The sequence below is a fragment of the Ornithodoros turicata genome, chromosome 6 (assembly GCF_037126465.1).
Source record: "Ornithodoros turicata isolate Travis chromosome 6, ASM3712646v1, whole genome shotgun sequence".
Taxonomy (NCBI): Eukaryota; Metazoa; Arthropoda; class Arachnida; order Ixodida; family Argasidae; genus Ornithodoros; species Ornithodoros turicata.
Genome location: NC_088206.1, coordinates 48134570 through 48160963, shown reverse-complemented (window position 1 = coordinate 48160963; position 26394 = coordinate 48134570). Strand labels below are relative to the sequence as shown.

General features: G+C 49.1%; 3 protein-coding genes across 3 annotated transcripts in view; 1 reads left to right on the top strand and 2 right to left on the bottom strand.

The window, feature by feature from the left end:
- Positions 1 to 12380, top strand: part of LOC135397999 (clotting factor G beta subunit-like) — a 39794-nt gene extending 27414 nt beyond the window's left edge. Inside the window, exons 4-7 of the mRNA XM_064629457.1 lie at positions 11526 to 11626; positions 11680 to 11936; positions 11987 to 12150; positions 12208 to 12380. Coding sequence (XP_064485527.1) covers positions 11526 to 11626; positions 11680 to 11936; positions 11987 to 12150; positions 12208 to 12366 — 681 coding nt within the window. The 3' untranslated portion in view covers positions 12367 to 12380. The remainder of the gene's footprint in view (positions 1 to 11525; positions 11627 to 11679; positions 11937 to 11986; positions 12151 to 12207) is intronic.
- A 7222-nt stretch (positions 12381 to 19602) lies between these two features.
- On the bottom strand, positions 19603 to 20457 carry LOC135398588 (uncharacterized protein K02A2.6-like). The gene has a single exon (XM_064629976.1). The coding sequence runs from the start codon at positions 20455 to 20457 to the stop codon at positions 19603 to 19605; it is 855 nt and encodes a 284-aa protein (XP_064486046.1).
- An 18-nt stretch (positions 20458 to 20475) lies between these two features.
- On the bottom strand, positions 20476 to 23837 carry LOC135398587 (uncharacterized protein K02A2.6-like). The gene has a single exon (XM_064629975.1). The coding sequence runs from the start codon at positions 23677 to 23679 to the stop codon at positions 20476 to 20478; it is 3204 nt and encodes a 1067-aa protein (XP_064486045.1). The 5' UTR covers positions 23680 to 23837.
- Positions 23838 to 26394: the final 2557 nt, after the last annotated feature.

Genomic DNA, 26394 nt, shown 5'->3' with positions numbered 1-26394 from the left:
GCTTTCAAGATAGCACTGGCTACAGAACCGGCGGTGAATCAACTAGTACAACTCCAGACGGGTTTCTCAGCACGGACAAAAGTGCATGCAACAGCGAAAGACGCTGATCTCAGGATCCCCATTTGAAGGAGAAATCCCATGAAAGAGACACGGCGTTTTTCCGATGCAAATCGATGTTCTGAGGCTGGAACACAGAGAAGGACAAACACAGAAACTTCATAATGTTAGTAGTTAATAGTGTTTCCGATGTTTGGGAAGTCACAAATCAAAAGAGTGCGGTTTCCACGACGCTGGGTGTAAAAAGAATGGACACACTGCTCTTCATGCAAGGATTAACATCGCTGCTCGAAGAGACGCGACAGCCATCATATCTACAGTGGGGAGGGGGAGATGTATTTATTAGAACAAAGGAAAAAAAGGGAGGAAAGGCAAGCCAAACGGCATGTCGGCTTTACCGCAAAAAAAAAAAAAAGAGAAAGAACAAAATAACAATAAATAAAAGTAAGATAAAAAGAAAAGAATTGGGAAATAAAGGAGAAATTAACAAAATGTGATCTACAGTGATGCGGATGAGGAACAGAGTATTTTGTTCACCGATCTTTACCAGCTCAACGACGTCAGAACCAACCACTGTCTTTCGGCTATCCCAAATTTTACGGTGACGCTTAAGGTCACAAGGCAAGAGGCTCAATTTTGAACTTGATTCTGCAGCTGACAATCCCATCATTAGCGAACAAACGTACCGAGACTCCCATGCCCAAGATTCGCGGACACGTCTCCCTAAAGTGCGGTTAGCCTAATAGCACGTGTTGTGTAAGTAAGACAACTTTACGTTTGCACACGTGTATAGGTAAGAGGAGGCACGAAATCTGAAAGGAAGGAGGAGGACAGGAGACAGCGAACACTTATCACGGGTCACTTCCTTTTGATTGGTGATAACGGGCACCGTGTGACGAGCTTGATAAGGATTCTTCAAACTGCTTCCTCGCTTTCAAACCCCAGATTTCTCTTTAGAGGAGTATCGTTGGTACGAATGACATTCCTAATGCCATCATACCTCCGACACTTTCTGTTTTCACTATTATTGAAGGGCGTTTCATTTAAAATGAGTCAAACATTTTTATAAAAATTGTGCATTGCACTTGAACGAGAGTTAGTGCGAATGTTAGAAAGGGTGCAGAGATACTCAGTCTCTTTTTTGTTTCCTCGTAAATTACACAATTCGCTAATTAAAACTATTTAGTGATCCTTTTAACTGCAGGGATTATAGCAAAACTGTCAATGGCGGAGTTGTAGAGGGGTAAGGGGATCTTCGATTCTCTTACCCGTGATTATGTACCTCCTCTCAGTTCCGTTTCTTTTTTCTTTTTTTCCACGGATTCAAAAAAGTGCCCCGAAAGTTTCGAAATACCGCCCGACAGCAGCACAAACGCACACGAAAAGAAGTGATCTCTTCGTTCAAACAAGAGGCGCCATCAGCGCATGTGCGGAGTTGGTGTGGGAAAAACCAACACCTCCTAGGTAGCATCAAGCCTGCTCCCACGTGACACGGCGTCACACAGGAAGGTCTGCTGTAGATGCTGCTATGATGTCGATGAAAGAGCGAGCGAGAAGAAGACTTGAAGCAGGTCGCAAAGCCAGGCAGGCCTCCGTGGGGTGACATAAGCGTGCAGGCCTGATGCTATCTAGGAGGTGTTGGAAAAATAAAATGAACGCAGCCGTGCGATGCGAATGCTTTCCGCAGGTGCGACATCGGCTGTGTTGCACTGCTACACCGCTCTCGACTGTCTCCTTCCACAATACCAGTATAATTTAGAGCTACGAAGGAATCAGACAAGTGTCGCTACAAGACCAAGTTGTTTATGAACGGTATGCAACGTGACGATCTCTTTGCGCTACACATCGACAACTGGACAGCCCAGCGACAAAACATGCCGCCGATCACAATCACACTGTAGTTTATCTAATATTTTCGCCGAGCCGGTTCATAGCTGATATTGTGAAAGCGTACAAGTCACTGGAAGCACGCAATTACTTCGTCTTAGGCGAGCTGTTTGATTGGGGCGTTTCTGGAAACAGCGCTGATTTGGTACGGCGCACCGGTTAGCGTCATTTTTTGTACACAGGTATCGTGAGGGAATCTCACAAATGCGATGTCAGGGAATCTTTCCGTTTACCTGATCAAAACGACTCCAATCAAACGATTTCTTCGTTCTGCGTTGCGCAGTAACTTATGAAAAGTTATTTCAACCTCTAATCATATGATAAAAAGTTAAAAGTTCAATATTTCCTGTCTGCCTCTGTGTTGCTTTCGATGTCTTGGCTAATGACTCTCTAAACCTGTCTCAGCGTCAGATTTTTACTCGATTGTATTACTAGTACACTCCTATCAAACTTCTGAGCAAACCCTGCAAGGCCGATTTGTAATATTAGTGCCTTCAAAGCTACTAGACACGGACCGGTAGGCTTGGTGATCTCCCGAGTGAATTCGATCATATACAGAGTGTCCCCGAAAACGGCAGAATTCAGCACGCTCTTCATGTTGGTGGGGTAAAAAAGTGACCTTTACTTGGCAAATTTCCGAGTTCTTTTCACAAAAATTTACATTACAGGTTACACGACATGCACATCAGGAGGTGGCAAAAACCAAGAGAGAGAGAGAGAGAGAAATACATGATGACGATGATATGGGGATGACTTCCGCTCATTGAGCAGAATGCTACCCCATTGCTATTGGGGGAAAATGAGAGTATGGTGATGAGGATGATGCTGACGACACTGACAGGGTTTTAGAGAGAGGCGATCAGGCCGGTAGTTTGCAGGAATTTGATGAAGGGTTGTAAGACGGACATCTGCTTTCGTGTGTCCCATGGTCCCAAAATGAGTCTGAGGTCAAGGGGTCGGCTGTCAATCCGCGCAAGGTCGTTTGCCAACAAGTGACGCTCCCTCCTATAAGTGGCACATGCGATGATCACATGGTCCGCGGTCGCTGGCACACCACACTCCGGGCACAAGGGACTACTGGCACACCACACGGCGAAAAGGCAACATTCAGCCGTAAGCGATGTAGGAGGGACTTAATGACGCGCGGTAGAGATGTCGGTAAGCGACACGAGAATGTTGGGTCTACAATTCCCAGTATGGTACTGGCCGGGACATCCCGACGCCATTGTTCGACGGATGAGAAAGCAGCCCAGTCACGAAGAAGGGACCGTCTGTCCCCCCTTGGGAGAACAATCGGGACACACTTGCCCTGGTGGTGAGCGGCCGCTGCGGCAGCGTCGGCAACATGATTGCCAGAGATTCCGCAATGACCCGGAATCCATTGAAAAGCGATGGTGTGGCCGTGGGCAGTTATGGACTTCAGTAGGCGTAGAATGTTTATCACAAGTGTGGCCAGTGAGCCGCGGAGACCTGAGGTTTTCAGGCATCGAAGAGCTGACTTGGAGTCCGTACAGACTACCCATCGCCGTGGATCACAGGTGGCCGCATATTCTAAGAACAGCAGGATTCCGTACAGCTCGGCTGAGGTCGAAGAGGTGCGATGGGACAACCGGCAACCCCGGGTGAGCGGTATCGAGGGTACCACAAAAGATGAGGATGACGAAGTTTTCGTTGAGGAGCCATCCGTGAAGACCGTGCAGAACCCATCATATGCGGTGCCGATGAAATCCATAGTCAGTTGCTGTAGTACGAGGTCGGGGTAGCTCCTTTTGTTGTCCGTGATCCCTGGGACAGAGGCGGTGACGCTTGGCGACGGAAGTGTCCACGGGGCCGTGCTTTCAGCGGCGGGGCTGATCACGAATTTCGGAACGCGGGATTTGAATGACATTATACGTCCGTGGATCGGCGTGCTGCGCCTTGCCCGAAGTTTCCGGATGAGCGGGTGGTGGCGATGGTGTGCAATCAGGCGGAGATACTGGCGCACAGTTTCTGTGTTTCGGAGAACTTCAAAAGGGATGTCGCGGGCTTCCGCAACCACTAGCCTTGTCTCGGCCCCGCGGGGGACACCGAGGCACACCCGTAGGCTCCGTGCCAGCATAGCGCGGATCCTCTGTGCTAAGGTGCTGGGGAGATCGTGAAGCACAGGCAGACTGTAGGCGACTGTGGCACGAATCAAGGCGTTATGCAGCATCAGGAGGTCCTTCTCATCGCGTCCCCACCTCATTCCAGCGAAGTGACGGATGACAGCGGTCCAGCGCTGAACTTTCTTCTCCATGCCATCGATGTGACGCTTCCAAGAGAGGCTAGTGGTTAAAGTTACGCCGAGGAATTTGTGGTGCTGGACATTTATAAGTGGCCTGTCCCCAATGTGCAGACGGCATCGTTACATGGATTTGTGGGAGAAGGCGAGTGCCGCACTTTTCTCCGCTGATATTTCCATCCCTGCTCGGAGCAGGTAAGTGTGAATGTCGTCCAATGTAGCCTGGAGGCGTTGTCGAATGGCAGGGCGAGATGTACCAGTTGACCAGATGCATATGTCGTCGGCGTAAAGGGACAAGTTGACCTTCCTTCGAATGCAACTCTTAATGCCCGCCATTACAACATTAAATAAGAGCGGGCTCAGGACGCTTCCTTGTGGAACACCCTGAGGGACCGGGAACAAGTCGGTGTCGCCTTGTGATGTGCGGACGAAGACGGACCGTTGTTGGAGAATGTCCTGAAGCCAACATAGTGTAGCGAGAGACCAGCTTGGTACAGATCATGCAAGATGGATACGTGACTGACAGTGTCATACGCCCTTTTGACATCAAGAAAAACGGCGACGGAAATCTTCCTGCGCTGTTTACCAACTTGCACAACTGTGACGAGATCAACTACAGAGTCCATTGAGTTACGGTAACGGCGAAAGCCGCTCTGCTCCTGGGGAAAGAATCCATGACTCTCAAGCCACCACTCAAGCCTCCGTAGGACCATTCGTTCCATGACTTTGCCCAAACAACTGGTGAGGGTAACTGGGCGAAATGAAGACAACTGAGACGGGTGCTTTCCTGGTTTCAAGAGCGGCACCACCTGACCTACTTTCCACTCCAAAGGGACCTGTCCGCTTCTCCACGAATGGTTGTACATGGTTAACACAGCCTTGAGGGACAGAGTATCCAGGTTCCTAATAGCAGCGTAGGTGATACCGTCCGGGCCAGGAGATGACTTTCTACTCGAAGATGATATCGCCGTGAGGAGTTCCTCCATGGTGAAATCCATGTCGAGAGGGGGTATTGATGGCATAATCACCTGTTCAAGGGTAGACTTCAAGCAAGCTGTGCCTGCCCGGTACTCAGCACAACGACACACGTCCGCAGCTCTCGTAATGAGACGACAAAATTCCGAGGCAACCAGCTTCTCCGACGAGGACGTGGATAGGGCCAAGGACCCTAAAGGATTTCTAACTGGATGAGTTTCCTTCAGGCTACGTGCAATTCTCCAGATCCGGGCAGGGCTTGCAAATGGGGACAGTGTAATGCAAAATGTCCGGTCAATGTCCCGGAGTGCCTTCTGTACCTGTTTGCTGGCGCGTCGTGCTTCCTGGATGTCATGAATGTCGCCAGTCCGCCTAGCTTTGCGCTCTGCACGTCGCCGGAGAGCTCGGAGCTGTTCCACCCGGGGGTTAGTGCCTAAGTGACCAGGGATCAAGCGGACTAACTTGGTAGAGAGCGCCAAAGAGCGAACAATCAGCTTTCCGACATCGTTTACCGAACGCAGGGATTCAGCGTGTTCCGCACAGGCAGTCCGGAAAGCATGCCAGTCTGTTATCTTCACCATTCTGCAGCCAGATGCCGGGGGATAACGGTTATATGTTATGTAAATGGGGATGTGATCGCTCCCCTTAGAATCTAGATCGGTGTACCAGTGTAAGTCCCTACAAATATCTTTAGAGCAAAGAGAGACATCCAGGACGTCAGTAGAGAACGATCTACCGATGAATGTGGGGAGCCGTCGTTAAGTAGATGAAGGTCGAATCTCTCAATGATTTCCAGCCAGATCTTTCCTTTGCGAAACCAAGAACAAATGCCGTTGACCGCATAATTCTAGGTGGCGTAGTTTTTTTATTAGAATACAATGACACATTTTCTGGGACACCCTGTATACCAGAAGCAGGCTACCCCTAAGCAGTCATATGGGGCCCGCGTAGTTCCTCCAAAGTTCAATGCGGCCTGCAGACACGAATGAGTTCGGCACCCCTGGTGTACACAAAAAAACAAAAAAAGGAGAAATGATCGGATACCGCCATGGTGATGGGAATATTGGGGTAACGTAATCTTAGGCTATTGACAGTACTTTGTCGAAGGCGAAGTACAACGTCACTTCGAGTGTTTGCAAAAATCGCCCAGGGTGTACTATTTCACGCGCAAAACATGCCGCTAAAATAAGCAGGCATCTGCACAGAATGATGCATGTCTGCGAGCATTTGCTTAAAGGAAGGATCAAAAATCGCGCTTCAGGCAATGTGTTAAGTTTCTGCACAGGTACGCCACCATGATCGGCTTGAAGTCAAGAAAACATTGACACAACACTATTGTATGCGCCCAGTCCCAGTTGCATTCGACGCATTTGAGTGAGTTGAACATAGGGGCATATGCCTTACTTAGATGACATACACATTTTGTTCGTGAATGACGCTCCCGCACAGCGCAGGCGCAACGGCTCGGCCATGCACAGTTTAAGCATGCTGTCGCCGAGACAAGTGTATGCATGAAGAAAAGAAAAAGAAAATTGCCTTCCCTTCGCTTCTCCTAAATAGAGGTATATAACGTCGTTAAACAAAATATACAATTTTACAGCCATTAAGGTACCCATCAAATTTCATACTGGTGGCAACCAAGCTTCCTCGTGGTGCTGCGAGGAAAAATTAAGAAAGAGTGTTAAATATGAAAGTAAGCATACATTGTACACATACAAAAAACATGACGGTCACAGATAAGGTAAAGATGAAAAGGAAATCGTCGGCGGGCAGATCACAATGCAATAACGGTACACTTCAGCCGTAAGAATTTTTGTACATCTTTTTAACACCATAAGTACAATGTCAGAAAGAGTTTAAGAAACTGATACTAAGAAGAAGAGAGCGTTCGATTTCCCAAAACGCGAACCTCAGGGGAACGCGGTATCTGCAGCCTTGTCTTTTCTGTTGTTAAAGCACAAGTCACCAGAAATGTTCTTCGGCCTCTTTGGCCGTGAAAGCAGACCTTTATTTTGTAGATGTTTTTATCAAACCCGTCTTGCGGTGCTGGTTATCAGAGGAGAATGCGCGCTGAACTCTGATAATTCCCCTCCCTTTCGAGTTTCTTTCCTCCTCCCATTTACAAGTGCTCAACATGCGGAGGTGTCTTCCTATATGCGGAAGTGTCGATAGGCTAAGCCCTCTTTAAGTGTGGTGTCTCACATTTTAGTCGCACTTTGATGCCCTCGGGAACACAACTGGCTGGCTACAAAACCAAGACATTAACTTTAGGTTCCAAACATGGTCCCCCTAATTGTGAAACTGCAGTGGAAAATTACCTAAAGCGGATATATTTTGATGTATAAGACTGTGAAATCACGATGGAGCGCGAATTCTACTTCTGTCCCATTGAGTACAATGTGTAAGATTTCAAACGCCGGGGGAACAAGAGCCTTTATAGATATACGGATAATTCCTTTTCGGCATAATTCCTTGTATATAGATCTCACAGGATCCAGTGGCGAATCAGTGAAAAGTGTCGGCGTTCTCCGCCAAAAATGAAATTATACGTTTCTTATGCATTGCGCCTATGGGTGTAATGCAGGCGAAGCACGCGAATCTTGGGCATGATTCCCCGCTATCCCACACGTCTGTCGCAAGACAATATTCGTATACGGACGTGGTCAGAGGAAACACTAAAAGCCCTGAGTACTACTCAAGTACGAGTACGTTTCAAGTCTAAGGATTGTATTTTGCTGTTGATAGTCATGAAGGGGAGTGGATGCAACCTACTAGGAAGAGAGCCCATTCAATAAATATGTATCCCCCCCCCCCCTAGGAAGAGACTGGTTCTGAGCTCTGCGCATCAGGGTCAGCGGCATACATCACGTTTAGAAGGCTACGGATTTAGATGTTTTGCTGATGACTCATAAAGTTGTTTTTGACGAAAACATCGAGCGACATAAGGGCGCCCCTGTGTTCTGACCACACCATGTTTTCTGAAGGCATGCGGCCGATCCCTTTCGCCCTTGGAAATGCAGTGGATTGACAAGCCTGTATCTCAAGGTGTGCTGGAGCTCACCCAGCACTCAGACTGCGTCACACCAGTGGTCATTGTTAAGAAAAAAGACGGAAGCACAAGGTTGCGTGGTCAGTATCGAAGCACCGCCAATTCGAGAGCAAAGGTAGCTTCGTACCCCTAGGTGACGGCAACAGAAATGTTTGTCAATTTACAGGGAGGGCGGACTTTTTCCACTTTGGACTCAACGCAAGCTTACCAGCAACTGCATCTCACACGCTGCGGCGGAAGTCCTAACAGTCAACATGATCAAGCGACTCCTTAAGGTGAAAAGACTTCCGTTCGGAACTTCAACAGCACCACCGTGTCAGCATTTCAGCGTGTCATTGATTCGGCCCTGGTCGGTATTCCGGGGACTAGTGCATACCTTGATGACATTATTGTGTGTCGTAGCAACATGGACGACCACAACAACAGTAGGTTGGAGCAAGTGCTTATCAAGTTGAAAGAAGCAAACGTGAGACCAAAAAGGGTAAAATGCAAGTTCGCATTACCCGAGGTTTTCTACCATGGGACATCGGACTACATCCAACGGATGACAAGATTAAAGCGCTGGTACAAACCCCACGATTAAAGGGCAAGACTCAGTTGAAGCCCTTTCTGGGACGCTACTGTCTTTCTACGACTCGAGAGTCGAAAAAAGAGTAAAAATCGAGTAAGCATAGCCAGCAACCTGTACAAGTTGTTGAAGAAAAACCGCAAGTGAACTGATAGGCATAAGACTGCATTTGATGAGCTCAAGAAGATGCTTCAACAGCAAACAGTGCTTGTCCACTACGATCCCACCAAGCCACTAGTGATTTGTTTTGACCCTTGCAACTCAGCTGAAATCAAGGATTTTTTAAAGGTTAATGGTGTCACTCATTACACCAGCGCGCCGTACCATCCAGCGAATAACGGTCAAGCACAGCTGAAAATGCATTGAAACATGACAGAACAGGTACGGTTGATCGTCGGATTGCAAGGTACCTGTTCAAACAGCACACCGCGATTAACACCACCCACAGGAAAGACATCAGCCTTCCTAATGTTTCAAAGAGAGTTACCCTCTCCCTTTTATCGGTTATCCTTTTCAGCGCTCAAACCAAACAAAGCACCACCGATCCAAAACAAAGATGGTGAGGGAGGCAGGGTACGTCACACTCAGTTTAAGCCATCCACGTTGGTCTACATTAAGAGCTTTGCAGGAGAGCATCACTGGATACCGCGACAACTCATCTACCACACATGTTGACGCTCCTTGGTTGATCAAGACCCATGGCGGATAGACTCGACGCCACGTCGACTACATTAGACTCAGGGATATTGGAGAAACCGAACATAGGGGGAGTATACGCCTTGGTGCGTGGACATCTAAGCGAACGCTACGTCAAAGTGCGCCCCCGGCACAAGTACTTCTACTGGGGATTACCGCACTGTGGCTGCACCAGCAGCTCCTGTCCCTAAGGATGCTCCCTTGACTGAACTAAGAAGATCTCAGCGAGCGCGTAGAACTCAGGACTATTTTCAAAAGCTTGATGCAAGGCATGAAGCGAGGGCATTGTGTTGGGTTGGGTTGTATTTTAATTAAGGCGGGGGAAGTGTTTATTTCGTCGTCTTTGATGTTTCAGAGTCGCCAGAGGGCGATCGGCTAAGACAGCACGGGTCTACGACTCGAGCGCTCAGTCTTGTCAGTCTTGCCCATTTACCGAGCTTCGCAGCTCAGTCGGTAACGTGATGGCTTGATGAGCTCAAGATCGCGGGTTTAAACTTTAAACCCTGACGAGGACGGTAGCAATGTGAGGAAGGTATAAAGATTGCTTCCAGCAGGGTCCGTCGGAGACTTCTCGCGCACGTCAGGAGAACCTCAGGTGGTCGAAATTATCCGCAGTCCTACCCTGCACGTACAGCATGTCACCGCACTGGGCAGACAAACCTTACGTGTAACATCGCGGCATCATTATTATTATTAAGGGCACCTGGCGGTCTAACCCACGGGTCTAACCGAAGTGCTGCCATGTTGAGTCTCATTCCAATTCTCGCCTAGACCACCTAGACTGCTACTAAGACGCCTCTCGCCTAGTCCGTAGCTATGCAGCCTAGTTGACGGCACGGAAATTTTAACACCTGTCAACGACATCGTGGTTTCCACGTCTACCGAGTCTGTGGTGTTGGTAGTGCTTATGGAAGAGCTCGCAGTTGTCGGCTTCACAGAGGTCACCACCGTCATGACTAACGCTCTAGGGGAATGTGCGTCCTGGGCCGACTTCTAAAGGGAATTGCGCCGACACGTATATCTGACAGCCGTCTGAGGAAAACACAGGAAAACCCCCAGATAGCAGAGCCGGCACCGGGATTCGAACCCAGGTATCTCCCAGTCTCGACGTGACATGGTCAGCACACTGACCACTCAGCCGCGCGAGCTATAGTAGTCTGTGCTAGCTTAATTGTCATGTATATTGATATCTCAGCGCTAGCTGACCAATTAGAACTTTTTTTTAAGTGTGCGGTGTAGTTCCTGCGTCGTCCGACAGATGGCGGACGTGGCGCAAAGTCTCTTCCAAATCCGCGCCCTTTAGACTCCTGAGACGTCTAGCTTGCTGTCCAGTCAGACGCCTTCTCATAGAGCAAGTATTGGAATATAACTTTTTTTCTTCAAGGAAGTACGGCCCCGTTATATTTACAGTTAATAATCAGCTTCCATTGTTGCCCGGTTAGTCGCGCTGGATAGTAGACAGCATACGACACCATATAAGCCGGTGTGATATTACCCAAATGTCCTACCTTAGATTCAGCTGGCAAACTTTAATAGTTGAATTGTTCTCCGATGCCACTGTTCAAGTGAAATCAAGAATTGTGTTTTAGTGTGGCCGGATTGTGAACAGCTTCTACTTTGCTGTAGAAATCTTATGATAGTTTTAATGGAGGATGGATTCTACAAATCGTGTGTCCGTGGTGGTATCCTGTGATGCGCCATTTCGTTCTCGCTCTCCACTTCTCCTTCCGTTTACGCGATGCCATTGAATCGGTATCCAGCAGAAGCAGTATTACTTCGTTGTCGTAATAAAGTATGATAATCTTCTCTGTTTTGGAGTGTGATGATAACTCTCTGCTGAAACTTACCACAAACGTGGAAAAAATAAATCAATTTGATTTCATGCATATGGCATTGTCTCTCGCTGCCGAATCGCCTAGGTACGGTGGAATGCACTCCGCATATACAGATTCGGTCGGGATGACTACAATGGCTTTCTTTGGCAAATGATTATCGTGAGACCATTTGCAGAACCCATTCGAACTTATTTTCAGGCAGCGCTCTTTGACAAAGACACATACTTCTGCGGTGGCACTCTACTCGACCGCACCACTGTTTTGACGGCAGCGCATTGCTTCACAGACGACACTAAAAGGTGACCCTCTTCAAACCTTCCCGGGTGTCCTTTTAAGCCACTCTTATTTGCAGGGCCTCGGATTACAAAGTTCGACTAGGCGTGCTGGCAGACAATGAGGAAGCCAGCGACCACAGCGTTACCATCGCGGTGAAGGACTTGAAGGTGCACGAGGTGTACCGAAAGGGTCGTTACTACGCGGACATCGCCATTTTGCTGTTGGCTGAGAGGGTCCCTTACAACAGATTCATCGCACCCATTTGTCTTCCTCCCGCTAAGCTGAAACTGAGCGGAAAGGTGGTTGTGCTCGGCTGGGGACACACGTCTTTCGGTAAATGAACACCATCACCTGAGACATCGGATGATCATATTTGTTTGCAGGAGGCCGATACGCACGATGGCTCCAGGAAGGCCGCGTCTCCGTCATTGGAAATCGGGAGTGTGACATGGCCCTCAAGGCGTCCCCAAGCTACGTTACCTTTACGGAGGGTGTCAACGATAACTTCTTATGTGCCGTCAACAATACTGGTGTCGATGCCTGTCAGGTATACAGGAACCAAGTAAATATGATAGGCAATGACAGGCAATGACGTTGTTTGCAGGGCGATTCAGGCGGCCCGCTGCTCGCACTCGGTGAAGATTATCGCTGGCAGATTGTGGGCGTCGTGTCCTTTGGAATCAACTGCGGTGCTGGCTTTCCCGGCGCTTACACTCGAGTCACGACCTTTCTCCCTTGGATACAACGCAACAGAGATCATTAAAAAATCAAGCTCTTTTTTCTGTCTGTCACTGTAACTTACGTTCTTCGTTTGTTAATTCTAGATGCAATGCGAGCGCACACACGCACGCACACAGACAGACAGAGTGTTAAGGACAGAGAACGCTGACACAAACCGACAGAACTGTTTATTCTTTTGCGCGTGAGAAGCTGCTCAGCAGCTCACTAGTTCATCTTTCTCCGGTGCCGCCCTTTCCGACATCCTCCTGCGGCCACATTGGACGAGTGTACTTCCAGCAGGTACAAACGTTGGGAAGGGCTTCGGAGCTGTTGACCATTTGGGGGGAGTACTCTAAAAAAGGCGTTCCACACCATCTCTAACCGAGAAGGAACCAAGTATACGCCCAACTTTTAAAACCAGAGGTGGCAGTGTATTGTCCTCCACTATCACGACGTCGTCGATGCGTATGTGTGACTATGCCTTCGGATGACTGTGGTGTGCGGAACGCAGAAGCAGGAGATACTCGTTCTTCCAACGAGTTCATAACTGCCGAAGAAGCGCCTGCCTGTGTCGAAGTCGGCGACGAAGATCTGCGGGAGTGGAACTCGGCACCTCTAACCCCAGGCTAGCCGGTAAAGCCACGGCGCGCCTTCCGATCAAGAAGTGGGAAGGAGTCAGATCCCTCTGTGTCGTCGGCAAGCTGGGTGAGAGGACGACAGTTGACGGCAGCCTCAACGTCGAGTAGAACGGTGAGAAGCCCCTCATAGCAGAGACTACTGTGCCCTAGACAACGCGTTTCAAAGCGTCCTTGATAGTACAATAAGTCGTTCCCAAAAACCGCCCCATCGCAGGGCGCACATTCAGCGATAAATTTCCACTGGATGCGGCGACAGCTGGCGTGGTCTTGGACAGAGTCATCGAAGAGCGCACGCAACACCTTGGAGCACTAACGGAATGTCTTGACGTTGTCCAAGTAGATTGTGGACGCGAAGCGGCGAGAGGCGAGGAGAAATGTTTGTGCTGTCATATCAGTCGTTAACTCCAGGTGGATCTCTCGTGTCACCCCACACGAGAACACAGCGGTGTACAGCTTCGTCCAACCTTAACTTGAACACGGCGCCGGCCTGCGGAGCAAGAGGGATGACACCCCAGCGGCTCTAACTGGAATTATCAGGAGAGAGCGTTGAGGGCTGTCCTACTCGCATCACGGGAGTGCCCGTCTGAGAACTGGTGCTCCGCTTCGAACGGGTAATGATAGGAGACGCAACGCTTCAGCTTGTTTGTAGTGATTATACATGAGCTTGTGCCATCTGATATCGTTGTGAAGCGACATCAGTTGCCTCAAAACTGCCGTTTCCTTGCTATTAACTGCGCGGGAAAGGATTTGTGCGTTCAAGCGCTACAAGATAATTTCGTTCGCATAACGGACTTGATTTATTCTTGAAGCAGCATGGAAGCAGTAATGGACAGTGAACAATGTGAGTAATGCGATCAAGTAACCACATTGTGACGTCGCATGGAAAATTCCATTCTTACGACGTTCTACAAAGCTTTCGTTACCTTAAATTATTTCGACGTATAGCAAGCTGCTCATCCTCGTTGTTGTTATTTGAATAAATAAATAAAGGGTAGCACTCATAAGAGCGCCGGCTACTCCACATTATTTAGTTAACATGTTTAATGTCTTCGCTAGCCAGTATTATCGACTGCGACACAAGGGGAATCACTGGGAGAATGGAACAAGCTTGTCAACTAGCTGGTCATCGCGAACATATGATACAACGTGGCGCGGAATGTGGTGCTTTAAACAACACTCTTTTCCAGCGCAATGCATTCACGTGTATTATTATTCTATTCTTTCACTCTATTCTTTAATTCCAATCAATGTGACGCCACTACAGCAATGTGACGCATACCAGTGACATGTTTGTTAACGTGGTTGCTAACGACGCGGGCAATCACTGATCAGATGGCGAAGATTTCAATAGCCCGCAGCAATTTCCAGAACAGACTGGAACGATGTGTAGACAACAAATATCTACGTAACAGCCAGCGCTATAGTGATGGGCTATAGCCATCCAAACACTATCGATAATATTATCGATGGTTGAGATGACTACTCATTTGATTATCGATACTTTTGTTCAAAACTATCGATAGTTTAAGCTATCGATAGTAAGCTGGACCCAATCCAAACCTGCAAAAATGTAGAGACCAGCTCCCGTGGCATAGTGGTTCGGATGGCCGCTTTCCACGCTTTGACTGGGAGGTGACGTGGGTTCGAATCCCCGCACCGGGTGTGCTGTCTGGGGTTTCCCATAGGTTTCCCGGAAGACTTTCAAGACGAATGTCGGCACAGTTCCCCTTCAAGTCGGTCCAGTACGCATACTAACCCGTCTGTCTCCCACTCCTACCTGCTGCCCTCTCTTCTCTCCATCTGTCCACGTCTGTACGCCGCTCATAGCCACAGTTGCTTCGTGGCGCTAACACGAAATTGAAAAAAAATGTAGAAGTCACTTCTCCCTGTTGTATTATCAATCTAATCAAATACTTTTACGGTTGCACAGTAGATGTTTTTGAAATAGTCTCCACCTTTTAGCATGAAAAAAAAACAAAAAACGATTACATAAAACAGAGGAGCTGTTCCGAAAAACGGATGGGAACTTCTGTTCTGCTTAAATTCCAACAAAGCAGAAAAAGGTTTCGTGGATTGTTGTGCGCTATGCCTGTGGTTAATGTTATTCAGAGCAATCTATACGCTGTCAAACCATTGTAGTTTACGTTACTGCCACAGTAATACGGTTTGTGACAATCAGAAATGCCAACTTTATAGCAGTGTACTCCGTTATTTAATGAACTTCATATTTTATTTCCCACGATCATATTTCCTTTTCCTTTTATTTCTTTTACTTTTCTTTTCTGAGAGGTAGCTATCAATCACGAGCGAAGTGCAATCGTCGAACGGCATGCGAAAAACTTCAGAACGTTTTGTTTCCGACGGAAATATGTTGAACTTTTAAATTGCGAGTGACTAAACGATAGTCTGCATGAGCGAAACGCGAACTCAGATGGTTTCGTTTTTAAAAGAAACATGAGTAAATTTTTAAATTCGTGGTCAACAGACTATTGAGAGTTTACAACAGTAAAATGCGAATTCAGAAAGTTTCGTTTTCAAAAGAAACATGCTAAAATTTTAAATACGGGATGAACAAACTATTGGTAGTTTGCAGGAGCGAAACGCAATTTTCGCAGAAAGTTTCGCTTTCAAAAGAAATATGCTAAAATTTTTAATTCGGAGCGAATAAAATATCGATAGTTTACGGACAGGAGCGAAACGCGAATTCAGAAGGTGTGCTGGATTGGCTTGTAAGCGACGTGAAGCTCGGTATGTGGGATTGGCTTGGCTTAAGTGACGTGAAGCTTGGTGAAGTGCACCACCTATGTCACAGTACTATCGATAGTCCGAAAAACTATCGCGATACAATCGAAATTTCGGTTCACTCGATAGTTGGGCAATCGATAGTCAAAAACTATCGATAGTATCGAATATTTCGATAGTATCGCCCATCGAGCGCCCGTTCGAAACGGAGGGACGGCCACCCCCTGACGCGAGTAGGACGGCCCTCAACGCTCTCTCCCGTTGATTCGAATTAGAGCCGCCAGGGTGTCGTCCCTCTTGCTCCGCAGGCCGGCGCCGTGTTCAAGTTAAGGCTGGATGAAGCTGTACACCTTTCTGTCAGTGTTTTGTGACACGCGGCACTACAGTGGTCCACGAAAGTCAATTCCAACGACGTCAAACGGCATGGTTTCAGTTTTCCGGTCCCTCTGTAACGGTGCGGGAGGAGCAGACTCCTGTCCCCCCCCCCCCCCCCCCCGTCGCTACGGCTCTGCCCGCACGCCAGACGGGGCCGGTGACGGCTGGTGCAGGAGTTCGGTAGCGGATGACAGGCACCTCGTCACGGCGCCACGAATGACAACCCGGTTACTCCGAAGCTTCTCCATGGCTGAATAATAAATGAGAGGTGAGCCTTCTTCCCGGGTTTCGGCACGAAATGTTAAGGGCAGAGGGGGCTGACACAGACCGTATTCTACGACAAAACCGCTTATTCTTTTGCGCGTGCCAAGCAGCTCACTAGCTCATCTTCCTCCAGTGCCGCCCCCTTCAGCAACACTCAACACACACACACACACAGAGAGAGCAACTACCAGGGGCATAGCTTTACTATGGCGCATATCTTTACGCAAAACTACGTCTGTGTGATGCGAGAAATAAAACAAGGTTTGGTGAGTGCAATCATCATATATTGGGTGACAACCCACGGCTCTCTGAAGATTCGATGGAATCCCACTCGGCAACCATAGGACAATGATATGAGAAGTACGATATGTGGTGGATGCATCGCAATCCGATCAAATTTCTTAGAAATTTCTGTTGATGCACGAGCCCCCGAGTGTCGTAGGCACGTGATGACGAAGATAAAAGCACGTGCCAGAGAGAATTAAAGATGAAACACACGGCGAGATCGTGTGTGTTTCGTATTTAGTTCTCCAATCTCGGGTTTCTGTCTCCTTGGTCAACATGTACCAGCTCACGTTCGCAGTGCCCCTCTGTTGAGGCGAGCCCCAAATCAAATGTGTCGCGCATAGAGCCAAGGAAGGCGGCGTTCTCGCATGTGGAAACATGTGGGTTAAAATTGCTGACGAGCACACTGGACACGTGGCGGGTCCGCTGCGGCTGGAAAGCGATTGATCGGGCCGATGTTGGGGTTGTGCACGGTGATGTATCCGTTGTGGCACAGGCACTTCAGGTCCTCTAAGGCTAACCAGCCTTGAGACTTGTTATCCGTTGGACAGAGGAAGGCACACGAATCACGCCTTTTTCTTTTTTTGAGGTCGATATTAATCGATCCTCGCGTGGTTACATAAGAAGAAATTACCAAGGAGAAAAATGAAAATTCCTTCAATTCAAGAGGATTACGAACATGGTAAGCTTTAGAGTACGATTTACGGTACGCTTTTGTCGCATTCATGTAACCGCGGCTGATAATGCTTCCCTTCAGGGGCGGATGTCTTGACCCCCTTAATTTCTGTTAAACAATCCGCGCGGCGAAAAGAGCCGCGTCGCATGGCGCTTCCTGAACTCCAGCGCTATTCGTGGCGCTGCAATCTGTGGCGCAATCTAGAGAAGCGACTATCCATCCACCCATCCGCAGCGCATGCGCAGACGTGCGGATTCTTACCTCTCCGCAGACGCAACCGGTAATATCTCAGGTGGACATAACAGGTATCGCTGCTGGTGAAATAGCGCGATAGATTCGCGTTAATTCTACCATAATTTTTGTTTAATCGTTGAGATTTCATGTACCGAATTAATGCACTATAAAGGCTTCGCGGAATGCATTGCGTGGAAGAATAATCCCGGTCACCATTATTCACGCATGCAATGTACCTAGCAAACAAACGCTATTATGTTACAATTTCGTCCGTCCAAAAAGACGCGCTATTCCTGCTCACGACAAAATTGCAATTCGTATGTCCACTGATACACTCTTACCTCTCACAGAGTGTTCATTTTCTGTCCCCATGTTGGTACCAAAGAGAACAAAGCAGAGGAAACACCACAATGCACCGAACAGCACAAGGCACCGAACGTAGAGCATGCAATGCGAATTGCCCGCGCCGACCCACATTGTTGGCGGTTTCCGCTAAATGGCGCGTGGTGGCGGTAGCGGTATGATACGTTCTCCTCTACCTCTATTCTCCTCGAGAATAGGAGATACGCGAAATGAAGTACCCTCTCTTGCCCGTTAGCGAAAACGCGCTCACGCCATATGCGTCGAGGCGATGCTTGGAAAGCATGGCCCCGCTGTTCCGTGTACACGGTTTGCATTGCCCCTGAGTAAGTTTGACTGAATAGTGGCAGCTGAAAAGGGCTACTGTTGTCATCCTATGTGTAAGCGCCTCGTGTACCACTGCGTTAGTAAAAGTTTGTTGTGCAGCAAGGCAGCAGCCGGCAGCATAGTGTAAACGACACTGCGAGCTTTTCGTTCTGTTTAGTAAAGAATCGTCTGATTACCACAACTTTTTGTCGTGAAAAGGACTGCGTATGTCGAAACTCTGAAGAACAAAACACAATGTTATTTAGTAATAATGAAGGTGTCACCGCACTGCTGCGCGAAGCTGTACTAGCAGAGAGGAATAAAACGACAAAAGGGTGCGTATTCATGAATCGCTGTAACTGAGCGCTAGGAAGAAAATGACATGAAGAAAAAACCTGAAATAGTAGCCTGTAGTTGAGGCTACTATCGGACCAGACTAAAGCTTAACGAATAAAGCTTAACATTCTCGATCATTCAGAATTAATACGAGTATGCCGTCACTTTAGAATCAGACATTTGCCGCTCGTTTATGCACCACTGATGCGGAACCTGAGAGGCAGACCCATAATGTGATATGAGTGATCCTGATTTGACTCTTTTTGTAAAATCACTGACCTTATGGTGAATTATATCATAACCCGCAGGTGAATTGTCAAATGTGAGAGATTGGAATATTGTTTTGCATATGTACCTAGTGCGCTCTCTTGACGTACATCCTAACTCCAAATAAGCATGTGCAGAATAATTTGCGGTCTCTACATGTGTTCTCTACTGTGTTCCAGTTTCTCGTGCACAAGGGAAAGTAAGAAATTAGTCGAGCCACTAAATCGGCCAGAACGCGAGAATAGGACATCTATGAATATTTGCTTTTAAATCTTATTTGTGTTTGTGTGTGTGTTAAGGAAGATCACTTCTTGTAGTTGAACTAAGTAGGATAAAACCATTCTTATTACAGGTTCAGAATCATGGCATTTATGTTGATCAAATATTTATTTATTAAATAACAAATAAATGTTGGTCATGAAGTCACATGCTCGACAAACGGGTCAAGTCGTGGCTTAAGGAGAGCAAGCAGCAATGATAGAACCAGATACCTTCCAACATCTAAATCTGAAACCTAGTACTATATCGTCTAATTATATATAATCACAACTACCTGTTGTAGCCTTGCGTGGGTAGCGGAGCATCAGGGAGACGACACGCACACAGTAAAGCAGGTGACAACCCAAAAGACGTTTATTGCAAAGTGCGCAGCCTTTTATCAACTCAACACACGGGGCGGTGCCCTCAGATACAGTTATCATCAAGGTCGGTCTTCCGTTATCACATTCCTTCCCCCTTACTTTTGAGGCATCAAACATAACTAGTAAATACATGAGCATGTACTGACATACATTTTTCATTTTCTGAAGTCTGGTGCTTGGTAGCGGTCGGGAAGTCTTGAAACGCGGGAACTTGTGCGGATGACTGGTGTCTCGTGTTGCGGCGTCGTAGCTGATGTGGAGGGGAATCCAAGTTGATCGTTCCCAGCGTCTTGCGTTGCAGGCTGTCCACTGGGTGACCTCTGAGAAAGCGGAGTGGAGGGGTTCCGGGTCTTTTCCGGGGTCGCAGCCTGCTTGTCCGGAGGCGGGGTAGACGGAATATCGCGACGGTGGATGTCAGCTACATCCGGCGGCTGCTGGGCAGATGGACTCGGAGCCCTGGTACTTGTCACTGGCACCTTATGCTTCGCAAAGGTCTGTGGAAACACTGATCGACATCGCAGATGATCACTATGCACAAACCGGTCCTGTTCGTTTACGTTCACCACAAACGTCACAGGGCTAACCACACTCACAGTTGTCCCTTCTTCCCAGGCGATACCTTCTCCTCGTACGGTCTTAACGTAGACTGGTTGTCCCTCACTGAAAAATCTGGGCTTGCGGCGATGCAAACTTTTCTGGTGATCAATGCCTTGATTGTTGCGCATATCATCTAGGAAGCTTGGTTTAAGTAGCGATAATATAGTACGTGGTGTACGTTTTAGAAAAAGTTCGGCTGGTGTCTTACCAGTTACTGTAGACGGCGTATTCCTGTACGCCATGAGGAAGCTGTCGATACGTTCAGAGATTGGTCTAACCTGACCAGAGTTGTGGTCCTGAAGGACTTGCTTTCGTAGTGTCTTCTTTGTCGTCTGTACCAGGCGCTCCGCGGCACCGTTAGATGACGGGTGGTATGGTGGCGTCTTGGTGTGTTTCACCCCGTGAGTTTGCATGTATGCTTGAAACTCTTGCTAGGTAAATTGTGGTCCATTATCACTTACAATTTCTTCAGGATAGCCGTAGGCTGAGAAAAGCTTCCGTAGCCTTGCAATTGTTGCTGTGGTAGTGGTCGACTTCATGCTAAAAACCTCGACCCATTTTGAATACGAGTCGATGACAACTAAAAGGTTGACCGAAGTGTGTGTTGCGAAATCTAGATGAATCCTTTGCCAAATCCTGGCTGGGTATGTCCATGGCTGATGCGGAACTGTCGGCACGCCAGCTTGAACAGCCTGACAAATTCGACATTTACGAACTTGCTCTTCGACTTGGCTGTCGAGACCTGGCCACCATACGAAGTTCCTGGCCAACATTTTCATTCGGTTAACGCCTGGGTGCTCCTCGTGAAGTATGGCCAAAACCGCTGGCCGAAGCTGTTCGGGAACGACGACACGTGTCCCCCAAGTAACACACCCTTGCTCCAATGACAATTCGTCTCGCCGTGCGAAGAACGGTCGATACTGTTCATCAAACGATGCGGCCCATCCGTTCAGCGTGTAGTCCGCGACACGACTGATGATCTTATCACGTTTCGTAGCTTCCGCGATATCTTTTGCGGTGATTGGGGAGACGTTGAAGAATGCTAGACATTCTGGTGGGGGGTCGCACTTTTGACTTGCTAGGGGAAGCCGAGATAATGCGTCTGCGGCTTGCATGTCGTGACATTTACGATATCGCAGAGCATATGAGTAAGCAGAAAGCGTGAGCGCCCAGCGCTGTATCCTTGCCGCTGCTAAAGCTGCGATCGCCTTGTTTGCCGCGAGAATTCCAAGTAACGGTTGGTGGTCGGTATAAATTACAAAATGTCTTCCATATAAGTAGCGATGGAAACGTTTGAGTCCAAAAATAATAGCAAGTGCTTCTTTTTCGCACTGTGCGTAGTTCTTCTCGGAGACTGTCAACGTGCGGGACGCAAAGGCGATTGGTGTTTCGCTGCCCTCGCTCATGATGTGGAAAATAATGGCTCCCACGCCGTAGGCTGACGCGTCGCAAATTAGTCCAAGCGGTTTGCGAACGTCGTAGTAGACGAGGCATTTGCTTTTCACGAGAAGCTGTTTTGTGTCTTCGAATGCTCTCTTGCACGCTGGTGTCCACCTCCATGGCTGGTCCTTTTTTAGGAGCTCGTAGAGAGGTGCCGCGACCGTAGATACATTTCTGAGGAATCTTCCGTAGAAATTTAGTAGGCCCAAGTACGCCTGAAGTTCTGTCTTGTTGCAAGGCTCCGGTGCTTCGACGATTGCCTTCGTCTTCGTGTCTGTCGGGAAGATGCCTTGGCTAGTGATCTGGTGCCCGAGGTACGTCACAGACGACCGGAAGAACTGACACTTTTTCTCCTTTATCGTTAGACCGTGTTCCTGAAGTTTCAATAGCACTTCTTCCAGCGTCTTCTTGCAATCGACCAAGTCTTTCCCTGCGATGATCACGTCATCGATATAGCATCCGACTTTAGGAATGTCTTTTAGTACTTGGTCCATGAGGGCCTGAAAAATCGCTGGCGCGCTGGATATCCCAAATGGAAGCCGTTGGTATTCGAACAGGCCTAGAGGAGTGTTGACCGTCAGTAGTTTCTTCGACGCCAGACTCAACTTTACTTGTTGGTAAGCCGCTGCGAGGTCCAGCACGCAAAACACGTTGCCTCCTACAAGTTTGGCGAATAGTTCCTCGGGATGTGGCAACGTGTAATGGTCCGTCTTCAATACAGGGTTTATGGTGATTTTGTAATCGCCACATAATCGAAGGCCTTGCCCGTTCTTCTTCGGCACACAAACAAGTGGTGTGGCCCACTCACCGTGAGATACACGCTTCAGGATCCCTTCCTTTTCTAAAGAATCAAGCTCCTTGATGACTTGCTCGCGCAGCGCAAATGGAACTGCCCTGGCTTTACAGAACACCGGTCGCGAAGCTTCTTTGACCACGACCTGTGCCTCGAAGTTACGAACTACGCCGAGCGACATACGAAATACACTGCTGTATTTGTCCTTAAGTGTTTGCAACTCGATGACTGCAGGGTTTTTTGATGCGTAGTGAAGAAACCCATTCCAGTTGAGTTTTAGTGTTTGCAGCCAATCCCTTCCAAGAAGCAATGGGAGGTCTTCGCCGCAGTCGACAACGACAACGATAGGGAGTATTTTGCTCTGTCCTTCGTACTGCACGTTGACGTGAAGCTTTCCGACGACTGTCAGTTTGCCCCCTGCGTAGGTTCGCAGTACTACTTCAGTTTGCTGGCACGGCAGCTTTTTGAATCCCTCTTCGTAGAGTTGCTTTGGCATAATCGATACAGATGCTCCTGTATCTACTATCATGGAAACAGGCTGTCCCTCGGTTGAGACGATGACACTATATCCCTTAGCTTTAGCGGTCACAGAATATACCATGAAGGCGTCATCACTTGACTCGGTTTCAACGCTTTCTTCTACACAATCGACCTTTTTCACATTTCTCCGCCGATTGTTGCTGCACCGACACATTTTCTTCAAGTGTCCAACTTTTGAGCATGACGAACAGCGATATTCCTTGTACCAACACTGATTTGGGTCGTGGAATTTACCGCATCGGTAACACTTTTGTGCTTTACCAGTTTTTCTCTGGCACTGTGCGTTCGCTGTCTTCGTGCTATCTAATCTAACCATGTTCACGTCTGGCGGGAATCGCTGGTGCATTTGGCTGGTCTGTTTTGCGGCCTGTTCCTTATCTCGTGCCGTCTTACAAGCCTTTTCAAACGTTAAGTCGTCCATGGCAAAAAGTGCTCTTTGCGTTTCTTCGCACTTCAAGCCGGCAACTGGTCTATCACGCAATGCGTCGTTCAGAAACGAATCGAACTCACACTTTCTGGCGAGTTCTTTTAGGGCTAATGTGAAGTCTTCAACGCTCTCATGCGCTTCCTGGCAACGTCGATTAAACTTGCAGCGTTCTGCAATTATAGACGATTTTGGACTATAGTGCTCTTCCAAGAGGCCTTTTAGCTCCCGGTAGGATTTATTCCTTGGCACGTCCGGAACGACTAAGTTCTTTAGGACTTCATATGTCTTTGCACCTATCACTGTGAGGAACGTTGCTTTCTTTTTGTCTTCTGAAATATCATTTGCTGTCACATAATGCTCAAATCGTTCCATGTAGGAGTTAAAGTTGTCGTGAGACTGGTCAAACTCGAGCAATCTTCCTACCCTGGCCGACATCTTTCTCCGCTGCTATTTACTTGCTTTTAACTGCCTGAATTGAGCAATGGATGTGCGGTGCTCGCCTACCTGGAGGTAATTGAATCCGAATGTCTTCGTCGCCAGTTGTTGTAGTCTTGCGTGGGTAGCGGAGCATCAGGGAGACGACACGCACACAGTAAAGCAGGTGACAACCCAAAAGACGTTTATTGCAAAGTGCGCAGCCATTTATCAACTCAACACACGGGGCGGTGCCCTCAGATACAGTTATCATCAAGGTCGGTCTTCCGTTATCACACTACCAAATGCAGCAGCACTACAACCGTGGCGTGGTTGCTCGGCACAGTGCGGCAAATGGTATGAAAAACTCCTGCATCAAAATATTCCCTTTTATAAGACCAGTATCTCATTTAATCTTACCATCACAATATCAGCTAAAACTAAAAAGTCAAGTATTGCAGAAAACAAAGTAAATACAAATGCCGAACGTCGATGATAAATGCCGTATGAGATCTCGCTGGAAATGGAATCGACCGCAAAACTGTAGGACTATTTCTGCTGCTGAGACTAGAGTTCTGAACAGTTTGTCATTCGTATATTCCGCCGAAATGCTCTGTATCCGAAATGTTCTGTATGTACATCCGCTGGGCGGATGCCAGCTTCCACACGCCCACAGCCACGCCGAGGCCGGATGGCCGTGATCGCGGGCTGGATATAGTTAATCTTTTCGGGTGACAAGTGTCGGATGGCTGCACTTGAAGACGCCGACAGCCACGCTGAGGTCGGATGGCCATGATCGCGGGCTGGGTAGTTCCTGTTTTCGGGTGTCACGGACCGGATGGCCACACCTGAACACGCTGACAGACACGCTCAGGCCGGATGGCAGTGATCGCGGGCTGAGTAGCTCTTGTTTTCGGGTGTCAAGGGCGGATGGCCACACCTGAACACGCCACGCCGACAGCCGCACTGAGGCCGGATGGCATCGCGGGTTGGGTAGTTCCTGTTCTCGGTGTCAAGGGCCGGATGGCCAAACCTGAACACACCGATAGCCGCGCTGAGGCCAGATGGCCGTGATCGCGGGCTGGGTCATTCCTGCTTTCGGGTGTCAAGGGCGGGATGGCCACACCTGAACACACCGACAGCCCCGCTGAGACCGGATGGCCGTGATCGCGGGCTGGGTAGTTCCTGTTTTCGGGTGTCAAGGACCGTATGGCCACACCTGAACACACCGACAGCCACGCTGAGGTCGGATGGCCATGATCGCGGGCTGGGTAGTTCCTGTTTTCGGGTGTCAAGGGTAGGATGGCCACACCTGAACACGCCGACAACGACGCTGAGGTCGGATGGCCATGATCGCGGGCTGGGTAGTTCCTGTTTTCGGGTGTCACGGACCGGATGGCCACACCTGAACACGCCGACAGACACGCTCAGGCCGGATGGCAGTGATCGCGGGCTGAGTAGCTCTTGTTTTCGGGTGTCACGGACCGGATGGCCACACCTGAACACGCCGACAGACACGCTCAGGCCGGATGGCAGTGATCGCGGGCTGAGTAGCTCTTGTTTTCGGGTGTCAAGGGCGGATGGCCACACCTGAACACGCCACGCCGACAGCCGCACTGAGGCCGGATGGCATCGCGGGTTGGGTAGTTCCTGTTCTCGGGTGTCAAGGGCGGGATGGCCACACCTGAACACACCGACAGCCCCGCTGAGACCGGATGGCCGTGATCGCGGGCTGGGTAGTTCCTGTTTTCGGGTGTCAAGGACCGTATGGCCACACCTGAACACACCGACAGCCACGCTGAGGCCGGATGGCCGTGATTGCGGGTTGAGTAGTTCCTGTTTTCGGGTGTCAAGGACCGTATGGCCACACCTGAACACACCGACAGCCACGCTGAGGCCGGATGGCCGTGATTGCGGGTTGAGTAGTTCCTGTTTTCGGGTGTCAAGGGTAGGATGGCCACACCTGAACACGCCGACAACGACGCTGAGGTCGGATGGCCATGATCGCGGGCTGGGTAGTTCCTGTTTTCGGGTGTCAAGGACCGTATGGCCACACCTGAACACGCAACGCCGACAGCAACGCTGAGGCCGGATGGTCGTGATCGCGGGCTGGGTAGTTACTGTTTTCGGGTGTCAAGGGCGGATGGCCACACCTGAACACGCCACGCCGACAGCCGCACTGAGGCCGGATGGCATCGCGGGTTGGGTAGTTCCTGTTCTCGGGTGTCAAGGGCCGGATGGCCAAACCTGAACACACCGATAGCCGCGCTGAGGCCAGATGGCCGTGATCGCGGGCTGGGTCATTCCTGCTTTCGGGTGTCAAGGGCGGGATGGCCACACCTGAACACACCGACAGCCCCGCTGAGACCGGATGGCCGTGATCGCGGGCTGGGTTGTTCCTGTTTTCGGGTGTCAAGGACCGTATGGCCACACCTGAACACACCGACAGCCACGCTGAGGCCGGATGGCCGTGATTGCGGGTTGAGTAGTTCCTGTTTTCGGGTGTCAAGGGTAGGATGGCCACACCTGAACACGCCGACAACGACGCTGAGGTCGGATGGCCATGATTGCGGGCTGGGTAGTCCCTGTTTTCGGGTGTCACGGACCGGATGGCCACACCTGAACACGCCGACAGACACGCTCAGGCCGGATGGCAGTGATCGCGGGCTGAGTAGCTCTTGTTTTCGGGTGTCAAGGGCGGATGGCCACACCTGAACACGCCACGCCGACAGCCGC